Genomic DNA, 24992 nt, shown 5'->3' on the forward strand with positions numbered 1-24992 from the left:
AACAAAGTGCTCACACCACTGCCTGGCCTGCCTGAGAGGCCTCTGTATAGTAAGAACCGAAATGAAGCACACAAACTTTTGGGCTTGCAGGGAGGGGGGTGAGCAGTCTGTCTAGCCTCCGCCATTTTAATACTGCTTATTATATGACATCATAAGCCACTGAATCTAATGTTCTTCATGCCGCACAAGCCAAACTGCCCAGCAAGGCTCCTTTGTCTTACAGGCTGAAGTCACTCCAGCCTCAGGGTCTGTTTTACCCTATAAGAATACTCGCTTTGCCACAGCCAAATTGTGCACACTTACTCAGATCCAAGCGCTGTGCCCTCAGAATCCCTATTTGAGCCTCTCCGGGTCGAGAACGCTGGCAGCTTGAAGCCCTCTTCCTCCGTGGACTAGTCTACTCCTCTGATAGGTAATTATCACCCGAAACACCATGAGACCACTGCTTTCCTAGGAATCTTGGGTGCTTATGATTTGCCTCTTGTGTGTGTGAGTTTTTTCCCTTTAAATAAAATTACTCTTTATTTTGGAAAAACCAGTATCATCTGTTTCCTTGGGGAGGGGGCCCCATAAAAACTGGTGGAGTATCTCGCTAGTTACCACCTCTCGCACAGCCATCTCCTTGCTTGCTAACAACTCGCAAGGAGACCCATTCCGGTAACAGTGGAATCATTACAGCTTCATTTCCTGAATTTGTTCCAGAAGTTGCTTTAACAAGCCAAACCAGCAATTTCTGTATTTTTGGCTCATTTTTTTTGTTATGCACACCCCTAGTAGGCACCAAAGACACAAACAAAAATGTGTGAGTTCACTCTACAGAAAACATTTCAAAAAGAGGAAAATCCTACTGGCTGGCAGAAAATAAGTTTTCCGATGCAGCTAAAGAATTTACGGATACGTATTTCCTTTGATGCATTCAAGTATTTCTTTTGAAGTGGAAATGCTGCCTGCACTCTTTCAAAGTACTTTTGGAAACCCATCATATGCACAGCAACTGAAATTTGGACTGTATACATATTCAGTTGGATGCTACATTCAGCTGAGTTTTATTTTTCTCTGTTAAACATCTGCCATTTGGCACACTCAGAATAATCTGTAGGGCAGTGATTTGGTGCTTTCCATAATGGCAGATCATAAACTACAGCAGCACTAATTGCTTAGCTATTCTATTTCTTCCTTCCGCTTCACTGAAGGTATCATTTGAAGCCACAAATACGTCAGGTCAGATGATGGTTTAGATCCTAAGCGCTCTTTTCATTTGCAGTAGGCGCTTCCACTTGCGGAAGAAGGAGGAGAGCAATTTTCACTGATTCCTCACTTGCACTGCTCCCCCTACCACAGGGCAGCCCCTCACTGTGCCCCCCCTCAACATGTTCCTGGGGATCTATCAATCCAAGGGCAACAATTTTAGAGGGAACAGAAGACCACAGCAGGAGAGGGGAGAGGTTGCATGGGATCCAACGCTACATTCTTCTTTAAGAACAAAGTTATTTCTGTGCAACGATAAATATTATTAAGCCCCCATTCTATAAATTCAGTATTCAAAGTTAAGACACTTATTAGAATCTGTTGCCTATTTATGTGTTATATCCGAAAAATCTCCAGCTGCACCATACTTCAAACATTCATTCAAAGTGATACAAAAATCCTCCTGAGTGTGCTGGAATTGCAGCCATAGAGAAAGGGGACGACTACCACAAAGGTCCTTAATAATAACAACATTCGATTTATATACTGCCCTTCAGGACAACTTAACGCCCATTTACCAAGTGGTTTACAAAGTGTGTTATTATTACCCCCACAACAACAATCAACTGAGAGAGCTCTGAGAAGCAGTGACTGACCCAAGGTCACCCAGCTGGCTTCAAGGGAAGGAGTGGGGAATCAAACCCAGCTCTCCAGATTAGAGTCCTGCCGCTCTTAACCACTACACCAAACTGGCTTCTGAATCCCAAGAAAATGGGTAAAATCCAAACAGAGTTTCAAACACTTTACTGATATGTAAAAGCAGAGCTTCTTCATGCAGTTGGGGAAGGTGATCACACTTCACCAATACATGGCTGATAAGGAGAATCCTAACAGTGCAATATTTTCCTGGGTGTAAACTGAGTAGGATTCTGAAAGAAAGGGCCAAGCTGGATGTTACCCTTTTTATCGAGCAGGGACCAGATTCTCTTACTCGGCCATCATTCCCCTCAATCCCTGTTATTAGCCCACTGCTGTGCAAATAACATCCCTCATAGGGCCATTTTGAGTTGAGATAACAGCATGATGGGACGGCTGAAGCCCTTTCTCCCCTACAGCATAGCCCAAATCCAAATTGGGCCCCTGTGGTGTTTGGGGATTTGTTCCTGAGGGGCTTGACTGAGAGGAATGAGAACCTTGATACAACTTATCCTAAAAGTCACATCTAGTTGTTCCTAAGACTATGGCCGTTTCCACACTGTCTATAAATAGCGCGAGACTCATGGAAGGCTGCCGGCTTCCTCCCACAATTTTTAACACCATCCGACTACAAAACGTCATAAATCACCGTTTGTGGCGTTTTGTAAACAGATGGCGTCAAAAATCGCACGAGGAAGCTGGCAGCCTTCCGTGAGTCTCGAGCTATTTATAGACAGTGTGGAAACGGCCTGAGAATGATGGGATCTGGATATTGTGGTAGGCCAATATTATCAATGTATGAATGCAAATATTTTCGACATTCCTCAGCAAGCCCCCATTTTGTTGACCTTTCTCTGTCCACCTTCATTTTAGCTCCATGACCAGGGCCCTTTTCACACTGCTTACCTGCTGCCAGAACATCACGAAATATCACGCAAAAAACGCGGAAGATAGCGTCTTCTCCAGTTACATCAGAGTTTTGGGCTAATAAAGAATTCCCTTCATATGACTACATGTCATTCCCCATTTCAATGAATTAAACTAGGCCTCTAACACGCCTTCTATCTGCCTCAAGATTTCCCTTTCGTCACTTGTATGGAGAAGTTCCCAGTCTCTTCACTACACCTCCTGCTAATCAAGAAGCTCTTCTCTGAACTCACATGGATTCTCATCCCTTCTCAGTTCCAGAAGAATTTTATATACAATGCTTTTCAAAGCCATATAATTGGTACTAGAATCTTGCCTCAAATTGTGCACTTTGCCCCTATTTGCTCTTGCCATATAATAATAACAACAACAACATTCAATTCAGGACAACTTAACACCCACTTAGAGTGGTTTACAAAGTAGGCTATTATTATCCCCACAACAGTCACCCTGTGAGGTGGGTGGGGCCGAGAGAGCTCAGGAAGAGTTGTGACCAGTGTTCCCGCTAGTGTGTGTAGCTCTGCAATCGCGCACAAAAATATTTACCTGTCAGCACACAGCTTCTCAGCTGAAGCGCACAGTGGGGTGCCCTCGGCCCCACCTAGCTTGCTTCCTGCCCTTTGACTTGGGTGTGCCTGGTCGGTTGCCCTCAGGAGTAGCTGCCTCCTGGCCAGACCTGTAACGGCAAGGGCCTGGGCCGGCCCAGCTATCTCCATGTCTCACCCACTGCCTGTCCAGGCTGCCACAGCGATGGGAAAAGCAGCGGCAAGGAAGACCCCCTTGCCGGTTGGATTGCCTCTGCAGTGGCTGGCTGTGTTGGCGGTGGTGGCCGCTGAGCCATAAGAGGCCGCAATGGGCAGCTGGTTTTCCCTCCTCTTATCCCTTATCTGAGGGCTCCATGCTGCATTGGATGCTTCCAGGGCCAGTAAGGTCCAAGGCATCAGTGGAGCTTTCATGGCTGGGGGAGGGAGGAGTCCCAGGCTCATTCGCTCCTGCTCTCCAGCCTGGGTGAGCCTGGCTGGTCAGCATCAGAAGCAGCTGCCTCCTGGCCAGGCCCATGGCCGCTGAAACCACAAGAGGCTTCAGCGGGCTGCCAGCTTCCCCTGCTCTCATCCCACTCCAGGTTCTTGCAGCTCCATGCTGCATCAGATGCCTCCAGGGCTGGTAAGTGGGCCCGTGAGGTCCAAGGCATCAGTGGAGCTTTGGCGGCTGGAGGGGGAGGAAGCCCCAGGCTCACACACTCCTCCTCTCCGGTCACTGAGAAAGGCTGACTATAAATAGAGCAAACAAAACAAAATAAATAGCAACCCTGCAAGGTTTTCAAGGCAAAAGAGAAGTGCAGAAGTGGTTTTCCATTCTGCCTCTGCAAAGCGACCCTGGAGGTCTCCCACCTAAGTACCAACCAGGACCCACCTACTTAGCTTCCTTCTTTTTTGCCTGAGTTGGAGTTGATTGCAGACGGGGATTGTTACTAATTGGAGAGTGTCTTTTTTGCCTGGGGCTAACTGCTGGCACCACTCTCTACTGAGTGAGCCTTGACTGAATCAGGCTCCTCCTCACCAGAGGCACATCACAGCCATCTGGGCTCTAAGAAGGAGAAGGAAAGGGACCTGCAGCTAGAAGAGTACTCTTGGAATATACTTGGAAGGCGGTGATGTCAACAGAAGGCCCCTTTCCTGCATGGAGTGTGCCATGTTTGTTTTCCTCCCAGAACAGAAGACGGATTTCACTTGTCAGAGGTGTAAGCTGGTCAGGCTTTTGGAGGAGAAGATTCAGAGCCTGGAGGAGAGGATCACCGCCCTTCAGGAAATCAAGGAAGGGGAGGATTTTATTGAGAAGAGCCTGCGGGCTCTGCCCAAGCATCAAGAAAGAAGTCCAAGAGAAGAAGGAAGAGTCAATATGCCTTCTGAGTCTCCTCTCAGTTCTGCAATACAAACCGGAAGACATGGACTAAGGCAGCGCTCTGGTCCACTAGAGCTCAAGAATCGGTTTGAGGTGCTTGAGACTGAGAAGAGAGTGGAAGGAGAACCACAAAAACCTGGAAGAGAGAATGGAGAGGGCATGGGGCCACACGGAAGTGGAAGAAAATGGAAGGTGGTGGTCATAGGGGTAAGAAACATCATGTGTCCAGGCCAGATCCCCTACTCTGAGAGATGTGTTGCTTGCCGGGAGCCAGAATTCAGGATATTACAGACCGACTGCTGAAACTGATTAGACCAACTGATGAGTATTCGTTTGTGCTGATTCACGCGGGAATGAATGACACGGCCGCGAATACCATAGCAAGAATTAAAGAGGACTATGAAACTCTTGGAAGGCAGTTGAAGACAGAGGGGGCACAGGTGGAATTCTCTTCTATCCTTCCTGTTAAAGGAAGAGGAATGAAAAAAGGGAGCAGACTACACTCAAGGTGAATTGTTGGCTGAGGTGGTGGTGCCGACTGGAGCACTTTGGGTTCTGGGACCACGGGACAAGTTTCCTTAGAGAAGGCCTTCTAGCACAAGATGGGCATCACCTCTCAAGGTCAGGGAAGAAAATGTTTGGAAAGAACCTGGACAGCTTCATCAGGAGAGCTTTAAACTGATCCCGCAAGGGTAAGAGGACGATCAACAAGGGGATTTCAATGAAGAAGTGATAACAGTGGGGACCACCTGAGTAGGACAGATCAAGCAAAGGTACAGGGCTACAAGTGCCTATATACCAATGCCAGAAGTATGGGTAATGAGAAGGACGAGCTTGAGCTTCTCTTGCAAACAGAGAGCTATGATATAGTAGGAATTACTGAGACTTGGTGGGATGATTCCCATGACTGGAATGTGGTAGTTGATGGGTACAAGTTGTTCAAGAAAAACTGGAAGGGTAGAAGAGGAGGTGGAGTGGCATTGTATGTGAGGAGAGGGCTTGATTGTCAGCAAGTTCTGGAGAATGTGGTTGACAGCCCGGTAGAAAGTATGTGGGTGGAAATAAGGGGAGGAAGGACAAAGGGTATTGTTGTTGGAGTCAGGTACAGATCGCCTGACCAGGGAGAGGAAATGGATGCTGCCCTCCTTGAACAGATTGGTAGAGTATCCAGACATCAGAATCATGTAATTATGGGTGACTTCAACATCCCCGATGTGTGCTGGGAGACAAGCTCTGCAAAGCAACAAGACTCATGCAACTTCCTGACCTGCCTGGCCAATAACTTCCTTTTTCAAATGGTGGAGGAAGATACAAGGGGCTCGGCCATACTAGACTTAATATTAACCAACAGGGAAGAATTGGTAGATGGGGTGAAGGTGCTGGGGACCTTAGGGGGAAGTGACCATGTCCTCTTTGAATTCCAGCTGCTGTGGGGGGCCAAGGAAGTTCGTAGCCAGACTCATAGGTTAGATTTTCATAGGGCCGATTTCAATGAACTCAGAGGCTTTATGAGAGTCATTCCGTGGGGAGTGTGCTGGAAGGGAAAGGAGCAAGTGAAGGGTGGGACAGAGAAAAAGCAGACAGGCTTAATGACTTCTTTGCCTCTGTTTTCTCCCTGAAGAACTTGAGCACATCTAGAAATGGTAGTAGACATGACAGGATACCTGGGGGGCTAGTTGACATTGACAGAGAGGTTGTGGAGAGGCACCTGGCTGTACTGGACGAATACAAACCTCCTCGGCTGGATGGTGTGCACCCAAGAGTGCTCAAAGAACTTTCTAGAGAACTTGCAGAGCCTCTTTCCATCATCTTCAAGGCCTCCTAGAGGACTTGAAATGTGCCACCAGATTGGAGAAGAGCGAATGTTATCCCAATCCCAAGGGAAGAAGGATGACCCAGGAAACTACAGGCTGGTCAGTCTGACTTCTGTTGCTGGGAAGATATCAGAACAGATTTTAAAGTGATCAATCTGTAAGCATCTGAAGGACCACTTAGCGATCTGGGAAAGTCAACATGGTTTTGCCCCCAACAGATCTTGTCAGACCAACCTGGTTTCCTTCTTTGATCAAGTGACGAGCTTACTGGATCGTGGAAACTCTGTTGATATGATATATTGTCGAAGGCTTTCACAGCCAGAGACCGATGGTTTTTCCGGGCTGTATAGCCGTGGTCTTGGCATTGTAGTTCCTGACATTTCGCCAGCAGCTGTGGCTGGCATCCTCAGAGTTGTAGCACCAAATGACCGAGATCTCTCAGTGTCACAGTGTGGAGAAGATGTTGGCAGGTCATTTGTATCTACACAGGAGGGGTGGGGTTGAGCTGAGTCATCCTGTAAGAGTTTCCCAGGGTGTGGAATGCTAATGGAGGGAGGCTTCACTGTATCCTGAGGAGGTTCTTTTGCATATGGATTGGTGCTTGATATGCTAATCTTCTCTGCAGGGCTGTTGTAGAATGTAGAGTATTTCAATTCAAATTCCTTTAATGGCATACAAAGATCTAAGACAGCAAACAAGTCACTATAAAATTACATAAAATATCAGAAGTCAATATATTTATACAAAACTTGTATGAATCTTAAGCACACCCACTAAAAACTCTGCAACCACTTTAATGTAGAGTATTTTGTTAGCCTGGTGTTTTTCAGGACTGGAAACCATGCTCTATTCATTCTTAAAGTCTCTTCTTTCCTGTTGAAATTGTGCTTATGCGTATGAATTTCAATGGCTTCCCCGTGCAATCTGATGAAGTAGTTGGAAGTGTTGTCCAGTATTTTAGTGTCCTGGAATAGGATACTGTGTCCTGTTTGAGTTAGGCTATGTTCAGCCACTGCTGATTTTTCCAAATGGCCAAGTCTGCAGTGTCTTTCATGTTCTTTTATTCTTGTCTGGATGCTACGCTGTGTGGTCCCGATGTACACTTGTCCACAGCTGCAGGGTATGTGGTATACTCCTGCAGAGGTGAGGGGGTCTCTACTGTCTTTTGCTGTTGTATTTTTTGGGTGGGTCTGAATACTGTTTGTAAGTTGTGCTTTTTCATAAGCTTTCCCATCTGATCAGTAATTCCTTTGATATATGGCAAAAACACTTTTCCTGTAGGAGACTGATTTTCCTTGGTATTTTGATTCATCCTGGGTTTGATTGCTCTTCAGATTTCATTTCTGGAGTAGCCATTTGCCTGAAGTGCATGGTTTAGATTATTAATTTCCTGACTGAGAAAGTGCGGCTCACATATCCATCTTGCACGATCCACTAATGTTTTCATTATGCCTCTTTTCTGTCGGGGGTGGTGATTGGAGTTTTTGTGTAAGTACCGATCAGTGTGAGTTGGTTTCCTGTAGACCTTGTGACCTAACTGAAAGTTTGCTTTGCGGATGACCAAGGTATCCAGGAATGGGAGTTTTCCCTCGATTTCTTTCTCCATTGTGAATTGTATGTTCAGGTAGATATTGTTGAGGCAGAAGACTGCCAAGAGCCCCCCTATAATGACCGAGAGAGCCTTGCGCCTAAGGAAAGGCCCCTGTATGCAGTATGGGGGGGGCCATTTCACCACCTCCAAGTGATAGTGGCCGCAAGCCAGCTAAAGCCCCGGTGGGATCTCCCCAGTCAGCAAGCAAGAAAACCAGACCTCAGATTAGTACAGCCATGAACTTAGAACCAAGAGAGGAGTCATTGAGGAGTCATTGAGCTGTCCAAGGCAGAAGAGGGCCTGAGTCTGTTGACGGGAACCAAACCCAACCTGCTGTGGAGGAGCCCCAGCAGCAGGTCGTCACTACACCAACACCTAAGGAGGTGAGACCCCGAGGGGCCCTGTTCTTTTCCCCTGTGACTTTAGTAAATTCCTGGAGGGGAACGCATATTCGAGTGAGAGCTCTACAAGATTCGGGCTGTTCTAGAGACTTTATAGCCCTTGCCCTTGTGACTGGGTTGGGGTTGGAAGTAAGGAAACTTCCCCACCCCGTTGTGTTTGGATGGATCAAAGATGAAGGGGAGCTCCCCCAATTATGAAACTGAATTGACCCGGGTGGGGATGGGTAGTCACTGGGAAGCCAGAACTTTTGTAGTAAGCGCAGCCCCCAAATTCCCATTGGTGCTAGGGGCGAGGTGGCTGCATGATTACGATCCATAGATACGTTGGGAATTGGGAGAAATGTGTTTTTCAGGGGAGGAGTAGCAGCATCATGTGTGGAAAGGGGAATGGGGAAAAACCACCCCTAATAGCCCATAGATGACAAAAGAGGAATGGGAGTGGACTCCCCCAGAATACCAAGATTTAAGCCAAGTGTTCGAGGAGAGAGAGGCTGATGAGCTTCCTGCACACAAAGCCACTGACTGTGCCATTGAACTAATTCCTGGGCAAAAGTTGCTAAAGGGGAAATTGTATTTTATGAGCTTGGGGTAATGGGAGGAGCTGTGGAAGTTCATTGACAAAATCCTGGAGAGAGCTTCTATCCGGCTGACCAGCTCCCCTCACGCCGCTCCGGTACTTTTCTGCAAGAAGAAAGATGGGAGTCTAAGACTGTGCACTGACTATAGAGGGCTCAATACAGTTTCAGTGTCCGATGCATACCCCTCCCCCTCATCTGAGATCTGCTGGGAGTTGTAGCCCAGGGGAAGATCTCTCAAAATTGGATTTAAGGGATGCGGACTTCTGGGTGAGAATAAAGAAAGAGGACGAATAGAAGACCACCTTCAACACCCCATTGGGGCAATTTGAGTATCGGGTCATGCCTTTCGGATTACAAGGGGCTCCAGGGATTATTATGACTCTAATTAATGAGGTCCTACACAAGCATCTGTACAAAGGGGGGCAGGTTTTTCTTGATGATGTTTTAATTTATTCTAAAGTCTATGAATCACATGTGAAATCAGTACAGGAGGTACTAAAAACTCTGCAGGACCACCACCTGCCAGTAAAACTGTCTAAGTGTGAGTTTCACAAAGAGGAATTGGACTTTCTGGGGTATCGTGTATCAGGTCAGGGCTTGGGGGTGGACCCTGCCAAAATACAAGCGATAGTGGGGTGGGAACCTCCCAAGACTAGGAGACAGTTACAATCCTTTTTGGGCTTCACTAATTTCTACTGCTCCTTTATGTAAGAATTTTGCTCAGATCGCCCTGCCCCTGAGGGATTTGTTAAAGACCAAAGGGAAGGGGCCCCAAGCTCTCAAACCCAGTGCAAAACTGGAGTGGACTATAGAATGCCAGGAAGCTTTCCACAAGCTGAAATGATTATTTACATCCAAATCTGTACTTAGGCACCCTGATGAGAATCGCAAGTTTATAGTTCAGGTGGACGCTAGTGACATTGCGATGGGGGGAGTGATTTTACAGGAGGGGAGCGATGGAAAGTTGCATCCCTGTGCCTATGTCTCTAAAAAAATTTCTGATGCCGAACGGCACTGGGCCATGTGAGATAAAGAGTCCGCGGCAGTCAACCTGGCCTTGAGTACTTGGAGACACTGGCTGGAAGGCGCCAAGCAGCCATTTGAGGTGTGGACTGATCATAAGAATCTGGAAGCATAAACTGGGTGCCAAACAGCTCCTTTGGGTGGAGTTTTTCTCAAGATTCAATTTTGTACTTAAGCAACTCCCTGGTAGATCTAACTTTTTGGCAGATCCTCTTTTGTGCCTCCCCCAACACGACAGTCAGCAGGAGGAGGTGATAGACACCATGTTTTCCCCCGCCCAGCTGGGTGGAGCTGTCACTACGAGATGCCAGGCTAAAGCTCAAATGAGCTTCTTCTGGGTGGGAGGAGAAACTGAAAGCTGAAGCAGACAAGGAGGGGGAGGAACTGCCCAAAGACAACCTGAAAAAGGGAGACAATGGAGTGTAGTACAGACAAGGAAAGATGTATGTCCCTGCCTGACTAAGGAAGGAAGTATTACAGAGTCACCATGACGCAAAGCTGGCAGGGCATTTTGGATATGTAAAAACATTGCATTTGGTGCAGAGGTAATTTTGGTGGCCCAGAATGGGACAAGATGTTTCATAATATGTATCCACTTATCAAGCGTGTCTGATGGGGAAAAAGAGGAGGGGGACTACTAGGACTGTTGCAACCATTGGAAACCCCACCCAGACCCTGGGCTATGGTGTCTATCGATTTTGTCAGATTTACCTCCCTCTAAAGGGAAAACTGTAATTCTAGTGTATTGTCGAAGGCTCTCACGGCCGGAGAATGATGGTTGTTGTGGGTTTTCCGGGCTGTATTGCCGTGGTCTTGGCATTGTAGTTCCTGACGTTTCGCCAGCAGCTGTGGCTGGCATCTTCAGAGGTGTAGCACCAAAAGACAGAGATCTCTCAGTGTCACAGTGTGGAAAAGATGTTGGCAGGTCATTTATATCTACTCAGGAGGGGTGGGGTTGAGCTGAGTCATCCTGTAAGAGTTTCCCAGGGTGTGGAATGCTAATGGCGGGAGGCTTCACTGTATCCTGAGGAGGTTCTTTTGCATATGGATTGGTGCTTGATGTGCTAATCTTCTCTGCAGGGCTATTGTCGGGTGTAGAGTGTTTTGTTAGCCTGGTGTTTTTCAGAACTGGAAACCATGCTCTGTTCATTCTTAAGGTTTCTTCTTTCCTGTTGAAGTTTTGCTTATGCTTGTGAATTTCAATGGCTTCCCTGTGCAGTCTGACAAAGTAGTTGGAAGTGTTGTCCAGTATTTTGGTGTCCTGGAATAAGATACTGTGCCCTGTTTGAGTTAGGCTATGTTCAGCCACTGCTGATTTTTCAGGTTGTCCAAGTCTGCAGTGTCTTTCATGTTCTTTTATTCTTGTCTGGATGCTACGCTTTGTGGTCCCAATGTAAACTTGTCCACAGCTGCAGGGTATACGGTATACTCCTGCAGAGGTGAGGGGGTCTCTACTGTCTTTTGCTGATCGTAGCATCTGTTGTATTTTTCGGGTGGGTCTGAATACTGCGTAAAGGTTATGCTTTTTCATAAGCTTTCCCATCTGATCAGTAATTCCTTTGATATATGGCAAAAACACTTTTCCTGTAGGAGACTGTTTTTCCTTGGTTGTTTGATTCATCCTGGGTTTGATTGCTCTTCGGATTTCATTTCTGGAGTAGCCATTTGCCTGAAGTGTGTGGTTTAGATGATTAATTTCCTCATTGAGAAAGTGCGGCTCACGTATCCGTCTTGCGCAATCCACTAATGTTTTCATTATGCCTCTTTTCTGTCGGGGGTGGTGATTGGAGTTTTTGTGTAAGTACCGATCAGTGTGAGTTGGTTTCCTGTAGACCTTGTGACCTAACTGAAAGTTTGCTTTGCGGATGACCAAGGTATCCAGGAATGGGAGTTTTCCCTCGATTTCTTTCTCCATTGTGAATTGTATGTTCAGGTGGATGTTGTTGAGATGATTAAAAAAACCCATCAATTCTTCCTCCCCATGCCTCCGAATGATAAATGTATCATTCACAAAACGAAACCATACACTAGGTTTGTGGGGTGCTGATTCTATGTAATTCTAGTGGTTGCTGATTTATTTTCCAAGCAAGCCCACTTTATCTTGTGCTCCAAGTTACCCTCGGCTAAGAAACTAGCTTCATTGTTCATGCAACATGTGGTCCATCTGCACTCTCCCTAATAAGGTGATTTCAGACCGCGGAACGCAGTTTGTGGCCAAATTTTGGAAAGAATTACTGCGCGTGGTAGGAATAGAACAAGGATAAAGTTCCGCATACCATCCCGAGACAGACGGTCAACCCGAAAGAACTAATCAAGTGTTAGAGCATTTCCTTCAGTGTTACATCAATCACCAGCAGGATGATTGGGCTGATTTCCTGGGTTTTGCCAAATATTGTTACAATAACAGCATCCACAGCTCTACCAGGGCATCTCGTTTCAAAATTGCCCAAGGACTTGAAGGAAAGCCCATGCGTATGGTGAATTCCCCTGAGGAGTGCCAAGAAGGGGATTTGAAAGACTGGTTGTCTAAGCTGAAAACCCAATGGAAAGTGATAGAGAAAACCTTAGAAAAAGCTGAGAAGGACTATAAGAAATATGCAGATTGAAAACACCCTGCACCCTGGAGTGTGCAAGTAGGCGATGCAGTCTGTCTCCACAAAAAACCTTAGGGGGAGCAGCCGAGTAAAAACCTGGGATGGAAATTTTTGGGACCTTTTGAAGTTATCCAAGTGATCAATGATGTGACTGTTGAGCTGAAATTGCCAAAGAATATGAAACATATTCACCCTGTGTTCCATTTTAGCCTGTTGAAGAAAGCTCCACAGCCAGATGAGTGGCATCCAGATACTAAACTTCCACCTCCCCTCATGGTGAACAGGCAACCTCACTATGAGATCAAGAACATTTTGTACTCTAAATGGAAACAGGGTGTTCTGTGCTATTTGGTTCAATGGGTTCGTTTTAATACTAGTTGTAATGAGTGGGTTAAGGCATCTGATGTAAATGTCCCCAAATTGGTTAACCAATTTCACAAGAACTTCCCTGACAAACCGAGGGAGAAGTAAGGGCTTTGGGGGGGGGGCAGAATGTCAGATAAGCCCCAGCATATCTGTCATGGTGGTGTTTTATTCATGCTTCAGTGATGTTCTGTTTTTATTGCCAGTGTTCTGAGCCCTATGAGATTATACAAAGGTACTATTGCTGTACATGGCAGAAATGGACAAAATGACAAGGAAACTTAAAGATCTTGACCTAGGACAATATATTGTTGATTGGGGGAAGCTGAAACAATTTTTGGAAAAAAAGTGGGATGTAAAAGGAGAACTGTGGCAGTTTGAAAATTTTTAAAGAACAATGTTGCAATGAGAAGAGAGAAGGGATCTTACCATTTAGGGGGAATGTAATTATAATCTAAGCTAATATAATATTTAAGGGAATTTTACATTGAATATATGGGATAATGAGAAGGGGTAAACAGATATCTCAATGAGGTATACTATATATGATATATAACATAAAATAACGGGTTAGTGGATCAGATTCTACATTATTACATAATATGTGGTTGTGCTATATGGTGTTGTGTGCTGTGCTACATTGGTGGCATAGCATACAATATATATGTAATATATTACTATAATATATACTATATTGATAGTGTATTTGATGGAGTATATGCTTAAAAGAAAAGAAATAGAATAAGTCTAAAGTAAGAGATAGGGCGATCCCTGCTATATATTATATTATATTGGTATGTTATATTGATATGAGATATACTATATTGATAATAGGTTTGATAGAAGTTATGCAAAAGAATAAGAATGTGCTATATATCATATTATATTGGTTTGTTATATTGATATGAGATATACTATATTGATAGTAGGTTATGTAAAAAATAAGAATGTGCTTAGAATAAGAGATATTATGATTTAAAGTTGGTAGGAAAATATAAATGAAATAGATTTAAGTAATAAGAAGGGTTAAGGGTTGGAAAGCTGTTGGAAGTCAATAGGGAGGGGGGAGGAAAAGGGTGGGGGACAGAGTAAGGGGAAAAAATGGGATTATATGTGTTAAATTTGGAAATTTTCTTTTGTTTTTCCATTCACCAATAAAATTTTATTTAAAAAAGAGATTATACAAAGGTACCCTGAGCAGAGAGAGAACGCTTGCTTGCTTATCTTGCAGATGTTTTATTAACAGTCACTGGCCAGCTTGGGAGAGTGACCTTGGAGTCTAGCAGAGACTGCATCAACTGTCTGAAAGACCTAAAGTCTGTGGAATGTTTCTGTTTCCCTTCCTGTGTTCTCACACTTTGCGCACTCAAACGCTAACAGACTTTCCTACACCATGGGGGCGGGGTTTTGAACTTAGCTTTAGTTACTAGCCTCATTCCAGCCAATACCCTTGTATAGCTATCTTGAAACTGGTATGCTCATCGATAAAGTAACTTTAACTCATACACAATGAGTGATGCAGTGAAGTGCTTTGGGATACCATGCAAGACCTGACAGTGCACAGTATTACATCTGGGCCACAAAACTGGGAAGCACAAATACAGGATGGGGGATACACTTCTGGGTAGTAGTGTATGTGAAAGAGATCTTGGAGTAAGAGTGGACTGTAAACTAAATATGAGGTCAGTGTGATATGGTGGCAAAAAAGGCAAACTCAGTCTTGGGTTGTATCAAAAGGGCCATTGCATCAAAATCGCAAGAGGTCATAGTCCCTCTCTATACTGTCTTGGTCAGGCCACACCTGGAGTACTGTGTGCAGTTCTGGAGGCCTCACTTCAAAAAGGATGTGGACAAAATTGAGAGGGTGCAGAAGAGAGTGACGAGAATGATTAGGGGTTTTGAGACTGAGCCCTACGAGGAAAGGCTGAGAGCCTTGGGAATGTTTAGTTTGGAAAAGAGGAGATTGAGGGGGGACACGATTGCTCTCTTTAAATATTTGAAAGGCTGTCATTTGGAGGAGGGCAAGGATCTGTTCCAGTTGGCAGCAGAGGGTAAGACCCGAAACAATGGGCTTAAATTACATGCACAAAGGTACCGGCTGGATATTAGGAAAAACTTTTCCATGGTCAGAGTAGTACAAAGGTGGAATCAGCTGCCTAGGGAGGTGGTGAGCTCCCCTTCACTGGCAGTTTTCAAGAAGAGGCTGGATGAATATTTGTCAGGGATGCTTTAGGCTCATCCTGCATTGGGCAGGGGGTGGACTAGAAGGTCTGTATGGTCCCTTCCAACTCTGTGATTCTGTGACGTATGCCATTAAATGTTTGTGAGTTTTATTAGATCTTAACCTTCTGGTACAAGTTGCTGCTCACAAAGTAGATTTCTGGCTCACAACACTGCACCACTTAGAGGGATCATTAGCTGTGACTGACCCAAGGTCATCCAACTGGCTTCAAGTGGAGGAGTGAAAAATCAAACCTGGCTCTCCAGATTAGAGTCATACCGCTTGTAACCACTACATCAAACTGGCTCTCTGAATTTCGGACTCTGCTTGCTCAGTTCTGTCTTATATGATAGATTTCAGATGCTTTCCCTCCTGGATCTGTACTTGGACTCTGGCTCTAATAAACACTGTTTGGGTTGGTTCCCAGTCTGTACAGCTCCAAGGTCCATTTTGGATTATCAGCTGCCTGGACATTTGGGAATCTTCCCAGAGGAATCCCCACCTTGGATCCTACCAGGATAGATAGTATAGCTCTCTATTTTTTCTTCTACTGTCCTTCTCAGATTCCCATCATCTGTCCTTGGGTACTATACAACGTACAAGTTTTTGGGTATCTGTAATATTTACATTTTGTTGCAGGCATTGTAGTATGCGGTATTATTTTTGGATTGCATTGTTGATGTCATTCTGTCTTTGTACATTGTACATTCCACTGAGTAAACTTGTCTGTCTGTCTCTCTGTGTCATAGATCCCAAAACCATGGAGATCACATTTCTCCAGCCAGTGTTGAAACCTAAGCCGGCAGTTCCTAAGAACAAGAGGCAAAGAAAGGAAGGTTTCCAATCTATTTCCCAACTCGGGAAATGAGTCCATTCACACAAAAACATATCCAACATACATTTGTACAAACCATGCGAGACAACATTCAACTTAAAAGTCTAACACATCTAGGATGGGAGCCTGCAGAAGAACAAAAACACTGTATTGTCGAAGGCTTTCACGGCTGGAGAACGATGGTTGTTGTGGGTTTTCCGGGCTGTATTGCCGTGGTCTTGGCATCTACAATGCCAAGACCACGGCAATACAGCCCGGAAAACCCACAACAACCAACAAAAACACTGTTCCATTGAATTAGACTGAAGGGGTCATGGAGTCCAGCATCCCATTTCCAGCCAGATACCTTTGGGAAGGCCACAGCCTCCACCCATTTTTTGTCACCTGCATCAAAGAGATATTTTCTCTGGCTACAGAGATCCATTTAGCTATTGTGGCTCATCACTACTGGTAGATCCATCTGCCATGAACATATCTATTTAAAATGCCATCTTAGCTAGTGGCCATTGCTATGCGTTACTGAAGTGAGTTCCATTACGCTCTGCATAAAGAAGTCCTTCCTTTTGTCATTCAAAGGCCAGCTGTCAGTGAAAAAGCTCACATGTTGTTAACACTGCTTATAGTATTTTCAAAAAGTTTTACGATATGCAGATGAATACCTTAATTATTCTGAAAGTTGCGTCAACATAGCAAATTCAACCTGTGAATACGACAGCAACAACAAAAGCAGAATAAAAAACGAAAAAGCATCTATTTCAAAGCTTTTTGAAGGCAAGCTTGGAAGAAACAAAACAGCACTACAGAAAATAGGCAGGAAAAGCCTGGCAACAAAGCCGATACTTGTGCTTCAACAAACTACATCGGTAAGACAGTTTTAGTAGCTTAACTCTGACTTGGAATCCCTTACCTTCTTTTTCCCTGTCATGTTCCATTCCTTTAGAACCTGAAGTGCACTACCTTGAACAGAGAAAGATAACAGTTCAGCAAATGACCATATATGATAAACAGAAACCCTGGCTATAAAATAATCTTCTTCATTCTAGATCGGTGACTTTGACTGTATTAATAGTTGCTTTGGCATGTGTGTTAAAATAGTCAGGGGAAAGATACTTTTCTCTTAATTTCTTGCATAGTGTTTACTCTTTCTTTCTTTCTTTCTTTCTAAACAAAAACTACAATACTGCTCTAATTATTGTCACATCCTATGTGACGTGAAGATCTACAGTATCAGGTCAGACTATGACCAGGTAGCTATCTTGCAAACTACTACTACTACTACTACTACTACTACTACTACTACTACTACTACTACTACAAGGAGTGCAAAACTGTCACATGCTGGGTGAAATTAATGTCTAAAGTGTAATGCCTGTCCGGGGTCTGAGGCACAGCCCCCGGCCTCAACAAGAGGAAGCAGGGGGAGGCAGCCAGGAGACAGCAGTCCTGCCACCTCAGCCAGCAGCCAGGGCCAGAACCTTCCTACACCAAAGGGAGAAGGCAGAGGCAGGAAGAATTGGGACCCAGCAGCAGCCCAAACAGGGCCCTTACCTGCAAAGGGGGAGAAGCAGCCACAGCAACTCAGAGCCACGCCCCAGCATCCACCCCAGCTTGAAGAGGGCAACCTGACTCAGGAGGTGCTCAGAAGCCAGCCCCTCCAGGTGGAGCTGCTGAGGGCACTCTGTGGGAAGAGCTGGGCAGCCAGCCAAGGGGCCGCAGCTGGGCCCACCTTCCCTAATCAGCTCAGCCAGAGAAGCCCAGTAGCCAGCCAACATGGTGCAGCTGTGGCTGATCCCGGCAGCCCAGCCAGCTACCCCTGCTGCAGCAGCTTGAGACAGCCCAGGGCCACGCCAGGGCTAGAAGACAGCAGCCTGGCTCAGGAGTTGCTAGAAGCCAAGCCTCTACAGGGGGGGGGCTGCCACAGGCATTCTGGGGGAGGAGATGGGTAGCCCCGCACAGCATTGCCAAACAGGCAGCACGGAAGCTGGCTAAGGCAGCTCCTCGTGAGCAAGGCCAGGCAAGTTCAGTGGCTCAGAGGCTGGCTGGGGCAGCCCCTCGTTAGCAAGGCCAAGGAGCCCTCAGCTGGGGATGGCTCACACTCAACCCCACCCTGCCATCTAGGCAAAGGAGCCCAGAAGGGATTAGTGGTTGGAGGGAAACACCTGGGGGAACACACAGCTGGGCCCGGTCAGGAGAGGGAACAAGCCTGGAAGGAGGGCGGGGTGGAGATAGGAAGCCCTATAAAGGGTGGTTGGGAAGAGCTCTGGGGTGGTGGGTGTGAGTAAGGAGTGATGGTGTGGAGTGAGAGCAGAGCAGTGCGAGAGCAAAGGCAAGGAGGAGAGTGGATGAAGGAGGAGGAGATGGCAGAGGCCAAAGAGGGTGAGTGGCACAGGTTGAGCAGACCAGCGAGTGGGCTGAGAGGGAGTCCGGGTGATGTATACCGCCCCTCCTCCCACAGAGCAGGGTCCTGCAGAATCCCTGGCCCCCCTTTGATGTCAGGAGCAGACCGCCCAGCGCCCCGCCCAGTGGTGGCTGCTGCTAGCCCTGACAATGCCTACCTAAGGCACTCAATGATGACCAAAGAATTGCTCTACAAACATAACATAGAGGTACCTCTCAGAGAAAACACTGAGGAGGTAGCCAGAGATCTGGTAAAGCGAACCCCCCAAATGAAGGGGGACCTTGAGCAGTATGTTGGTATGCCAACTGGATGACATATCCATCAATGGGCTGGGCTGACGTCCATTTGCCCTTGACAGGGCTTTAGAAAATGCACAAACTGATTCAGATCTGAATGTAAAATTCCCGTGTCGTAATTAAAACAAAAATAACAAAGCTCTTTTGAACTGTAATGAATGTATTATATGCCTCCTGTGTCCTGTGGTGTGGGTTTTATAAAATACAGGCTGAGTGATCTCCTAAAATAAGTCAAAAGAGAATAAGAAACCCAGTACGATATCCATGTCTGGACAGAGGATAGCCCCATGTTCCTGAAATTTTACCAAATTTTGCCCAAATGTCTGGTTCAGTCCTAGGCACTGACAAGTCACCTGCTTTCCTAATTATATTCATATCACGAAGAAGCTCACCCACAATGGCAGAAGCTCTAACGTGCAAGTGGCCAGGGGCTTGGAGGATGCCAACATAAGACATGACAATACCAAGGGCAGGGAACACTGAGGGGCCAGTGGTGACTTTGGAAAACGAAACTTGAGCATCCTTTAAAAGAATTGGTGGGACTAGGACAAGAGGGCACAGGCTTGCCTTTAATCTGAACGTGAACAGAGTCTAAGGTAGATAGGTGAACCTTACTAGTTGGGATAGTGAAACAACCCCTGAGTTCAGGGTATATAGATAATCAAACAGAGAGAGTAAAAGACAACTCTCAGTCATAGTGCCCCTACTCTACATCTATTCTGAAAGAAAAATTTCCATCTGGAATCATAAAAACATCCAAGTGGAAAGTCTCACATTCAGGAGTACTTGTACGGAGACTGCCACAGAATGGGTCGAGTGTGTCATGCTGACAACTGCATGAAACCCAAAACGTGAGGAAATAAGTGTTCCCAGCTGAATTACACCCGGTATCAGAGGAAGTGACATGTATTTCTGTTTGGATCGAGCAAGTAACGTAAGAACCCAAGGTGCCTAGGTCAAAAGGGGATACAATTGGAAATGTCCCTTCCAATAGGTGCACACGTTTGCATACCAAGGAAAAGCTGATGGGATGCATAGAATAGGCAACCTGTTCCTACGTGTAGAAAACATGTTTCCAAGAGAGGGGATTGCTGTCTGTTCTAGACACCACCACTCATGTCTTGGTATTAACATTAGTTGTGAATTTGTTCATATCCAGAACTACTTGCTGCAAGTTGCAAGTTGATATTGTTTACAACACATTAATGAGTGGAACTCAAGACGGTGTTCAGCTCCTTTCGTCTGGTGTTATCTGAGCCCGGGATGTAGATACTATGAATGGAAATTCCATTAGGAATTGCCCAACTGCAGAAGACCCTAGTCTCTGTCCAAGGGTTAGCGATACTGTGTGTTCCCACTTGTTGTGGTAACCATCGCCATGGTGTCGCCCGTCTGGGCTTGAATATCTTTGCCTCAACACATACTTTTCATTGTTAGACCATTCATTCCTATACAATAGTATCATCACCATGTGCATTCCAACTCTGCAATGAAGCATCCGTTGTCAGCACAGCATGATGCTGTCTAGTATCCAGGGCTTTTTTTTCAGTGGGAACGTGGTGGAACAGAGTTCCAGAACCTCTTGAAAATGGTCACATGGCCGGTGGCCCCGCCCCCTGATCTCCAGACAAAGGGGAGTTTAGATTGCCCACTGCATTGTGTGGCGCGGAGGGCAATCTCAACTCTCCTCTGTCTGGAGATCAGGGGGTGGGGCCACCAGCCATGTGACCATTTTCTCTGAGGGCAATCCAGTGAGTTCCACCACCTCTTTTCCCAGAAAAAAAGCCCTACTAGTATCAAAGGGTACACCTTTGAACAACTAATGGTCTGACCATCACCTTTCAATGATCCTGAGGATTTGTCCCAGAATGAACAAATTTATGGATTAAGAAATGTGAAGGATGACTTGAAAATTTCTCAGCAACCACTTCTGTAAATTTACAGATTAAACACGGTAAGGGGTCCCATTGATGTGGCAGTTACACATGTCACAACAGTCTGTCTGCTCCAAACAAATTGGAGACACTTGCCTGAGTCCTGCCTGGGGGCAAGATGACCCTAGTAACGGAGTCCAACATTGTGACGCTGTGGACAAACATTATGGGTAGGATTCAGTTGTGACTTTTCCCTCAAAAAACACCAAACCTATTTGTTAGCATGCCACATCATATCACAACCTCAGTCATCAATTAATTCCAAAGGTGGTGCAGCAACGAACCAATCGTTCAGATACGGTAGAAAAAACAACAACCTAGGGTTGTAATACGGATTAAACTGGTTCCTTGCTGTTGGCGAACACTCCGGACGTTGTTAACAAAAAAAGGGAAGATGTGTATATGGAATACCCTTCCTCGGTATTTGAATCACCGCTAATGCCTGCAAACGTTATTGATAGAGATATGGGATTAATCGTTCCCCAAATCCAGGGCAGCCTCCCAGCAATTAGCCTTTAAAAGAGACAGTGAAGAGGAGAATGTGGTCCTTCTATCCTGACACCGCAAGTACAGCAAACGGTCTGAGATCTGGTATAGGCTAAAAACATCCCCCTTTTCCTTATGTACTAGTAAAAACGTGGGGAAGAAGCCAAAACTGGAGTTCCCTGAATGGACCCTTGCCTTAAGGATAGTCACATTTTAGTATGATACCTCCATAACCTTCATTTCAGCTACACCAGCGGTTCTCAAACTGTGGATTAGAACCCAAAACTGGCTCCAAATTCTAAGAACCCAAAATCTGGTTGTGATTTTCTTACTTGCAGTTCACTAGGCCAGGAGAAAGGAGGTGGAAATAAGTGAACTGGGACAAAAGATTCCAGAAGGTTTGATAGCAATTTTTGGATTTGCCTTTGCACGTAAGAGCAAAATGGCCAGGGAATGCTATATGCTTTCAAATGTAAAAAAAGAGAGAGAACTAAAACATAAAATTCTTCAGTGCTTACGGAATTCAGATTCTTACTTTTTATGTTGGGGAAGAAAAAAAGCGGTGTGGAATTCCTTTGCAAATGATGTCGTGAAAGTAGAATAAATGTAGAAGTGGGTCTCACTTCCTAAAGTTTGAGAACTACAGACTTATACAGACATCAAGCCATCTCGGGCATAGTCTTACTTTCTGAAATATGAGTGAACTAGTAAAGGGTACATACCGTCCATAAAAGCTTGTACAGCTTTGTCTACATTGTTTTCAAACTGCTGTAGCACAAGCACTATTTCATTATTGCTTTTGTTAGGAACAATGGACCGCACTGCATTGATCTGTAAAGAAGAGAGATCAGCACAGAAAAATTAAAACATAGAAAACACAAGTACTGTATAGAAATGGCTAGCAGGTTTGCAGAGAATAATTAGATAATTTTAACTATGCCATCCATAGAAGCAATTTCGAAAGACTGCTAAGCAGAATGTGGGAACATAAGCCCTTTCTGCACTTATGGTTTAAACTGCCATTTATGAGCATTTATGGCTTCGGCATGGCACCCCCATGTTCCACACTGAGGCATTTTCGACTTGGCATCTTGTTTTTCATTTTAGACGGGCTTTGAAGCCTCGGTGTAGTTTGGGCTTTCGGGGCTTTGCAATTCAGTTGCACTTTTTTAAAAAAAACTTTGAGCAGACGTAGTAATGTTGCAATGTTGGAACCCATCCCCCCTGTATTTGCTGATTGGGCTGTCCCGTGCCCACTGGAGAGACAATTGGTGGTAAAGTTCTGGGGGGAAACATGTACTTTTCGTGCTTGTTCCACTCTCTTTTTTTAAAGCCAGGCCAGGAAAGGGTTAAAATGCTGCTGCTGCTTCATTGCTTCACTGCCACTTTGTTTCCAAAGGGCTGTGCAAAATGCTTGGGTCTTTTTCCTCTTTGGTAAAGCCCAAAACATGTCGGAGAGGAAGGGGAAAGCAGCCATTTGATCCTTTCCTGGCTTTTAAAGCCGGCAGGGAATAAGCAGCAATGTTAGGAATCATTCCTAGCTTTGAAAAATAAAAGAGAGAGAGAGAGAGAGAGAGAGAGTGCTTGCATACCCGGGAAGAAGGAACCCAATGGAGAAGCAGCCTTATGACCCTTACCTCGCTTTATAATGATGATGATGATATTCGATTTATATACTGTACTTCAGGATGACTTAACACCCACTCAGAGTGGTTTACAAAGTATGTTATTATTATCCCCACACCAAAACACTCTGTGAGGTGGGTGGGACTGAAAGAGCTCCTAGAAGCAGTGACTCACCCAAGGTCACCCAGCTGGCTTCAAGTGGAGGAGTGGGGAATCAAACCTGGTTCTCCAGATTAGAGAACTGTGTTCTTAACCACTACACCAAACTGGCTTTACTGATAAAAATGGTGGAAAAGAAGTTCAGAGAGCTGAGGAGAAAGGGAGTGGTTAATTCTGCACAGACCAATCAGCTCCCAGGGAAAAGGAGAGGGAGGAGAAGAGAAGTAGAAGGCGAATACAGAGTTCACACTGACATTAATCAAGCCAAACACAACTCAGAAGCGGCTTCAAAATAAAATCTTGGTATGTTTGCAGGGGGGAAAAATCAGGGATACCAGAGACAAACATTGGTACTGCAGCCCATGACTATCTTGCAAATGTGAAACTCCTACAAACATGGGAAGCAGAGCAGATACTGAAATGCTTTAAAGTCCCAGTAAAAAAATGACCATATTCTGCTCCCATTTGCAACTGCAAAGTCCTGGATCAAATGGACAGAGAATCTGGCTGTCAGGTTCTGGCAGTTAGATCTCTATAGTACTCCACTCCACACACTCCAGAGTATGAGTTAAAGTTACTTTATTAGAGATCCATCAGTATCAGCATACACAGACAAGGGTACTGGCAGAAGTGACGTGTATAAGGTTGGAGGGGTTAGTTATAGGGAAAGTTCCCACCTTTAGGATCTGGACTGTTAGAATTCTGGCGTGAAGGAGCCAGAGGGCAGGGGGAGGGGGTTTGAGACAGGAGGAGAGAAGAACTGTAGGAGAGATGAAGTTATTTTCGGTTCCCAGGGAGAAGCTGGCACTCAAGGACACATTCTCAAGAGGCTGTGAAAATGAAAGTAGCCATCGCTACAGGCACCTGTGAGATAAGCAACCCTCAGCTAGACAGGCCCCAAAATGCCACTTCCCATACTCTCAGAGGATCAGCACACAATACAGAGCACAGAGAATACTCATGGCAGATATGTAGACAGACATATATGACACTGGAACCGGACTCTGTTTCTGGCTAAATAAACGACTAACAAATCTTGCATCTTCCTTACTTTGCTTATGCATTTGCACACAACATCTATTCTTTTCCGCAATGCTATTTTGCAGCTAAATTCATGAATGTACCCCCTTTACATTGTCTTAGCCTTGAAAGATACATGGTGTCTTTATCCCTCTATTGTAAGCATACAGGCTGAGGGATTCCATAATTGTCTTAATTAACTAGAAAAAGGTTATTTTGCCCTGGGAAGTGAGTTCAGAAAACAAGACTACACTTCAGACAAACCTTGATTTGGAAGTGTAGAGAACTCTGACTATATTTGTGTCAATTGCTAGTCAAAATTCATTAAGCTTTTCACTAGATCAAGGTTTGGGATCTTTGCCAATTTCCACTGTGATCATAAGCATACTTTCCTTGGAGTAAGCTCCACTGAATAGACTTGAGTAGGATTCTGAGTAGACCTGCTTAGGATTGCTCCTAATTTACGGTCTGAACTAATCCTTTTTTCTGCTGATCCTATAAAAAGCATGGGCTTGTATTTAACTTTTTTTTAATTGGACAGTGACTGCCTGAATTGTGCAATAAGGTGCCAAGTGCACAATTCTAAAATACGATTTTTCATTATTTAACTTCTACAGTATTATAGATAATAATGAAAATAATAAATGAAAATTCTTTTTGTAACTGATTTGTCCATGTTGATCTTAGCTGCAGTGTTCTCTTTCTTGGCAATAACTTCCCCACTTTCCAACCAAAATTGATGCTGACGTTTCCATTTATATGTGTTCTGTAGGCTGCTTGTTAAGTTGTAACTGGCTTCAGACAATTGTATGCAAGCACAGCTGTGAATATCTAAACATTGTGCCGGCCTTGAGATGCTTTTGACATTTCGAGTTTGATAGAGCATACATTCCAGCAAAATTAGATGCACCATAGCTCCCATTTCCCTGCTTTTATGCAG

The 24992-nt window shown here is 45.1% G+C and overlaps 1 protein-coding gene across 1 annotated transcript in view; it reads right to left on the reverse strand.

Annotated features, from left to right (window-relative positions):
• The window catches only part of SPATS2L (spermatogenesis associated serine rich 2 like), a 145025-nt gene that overhangs the window by 46325 nt on the left and 73708 nt on the right, over window positions 1-24992 (reverse strand). The window contains exons 3-4 of the mRNA XM_054972731.1: window positions 21970-22078; window positions 17041-17090 (exon numbers count right to left, since the gene is read on the reverse strand). Coding sequence (XP_054828706.1) covers window positions 17041-17090; window positions 21970-22078 — 159 coding nt within the window. The remainder of the gene's footprint in view (window positions 1-17040; window positions 17091-21969; window positions 22079-24992) is intronic.

The sequence above is a fragment of the Eublepharis macularius genome, chromosome 2 (assembly GCF_028583425.1).
Source record: "Eublepharis macularius isolate TG4126 chromosome 2, MPM_Emac_v1.0, whole genome shotgun sequence".
Lineage (NCBI taxonomy): Eukaryota > Metazoa > Chordata > Lepidosauria > Squamata > Eublepharidae > Eublepharis > Eublepharis macularius.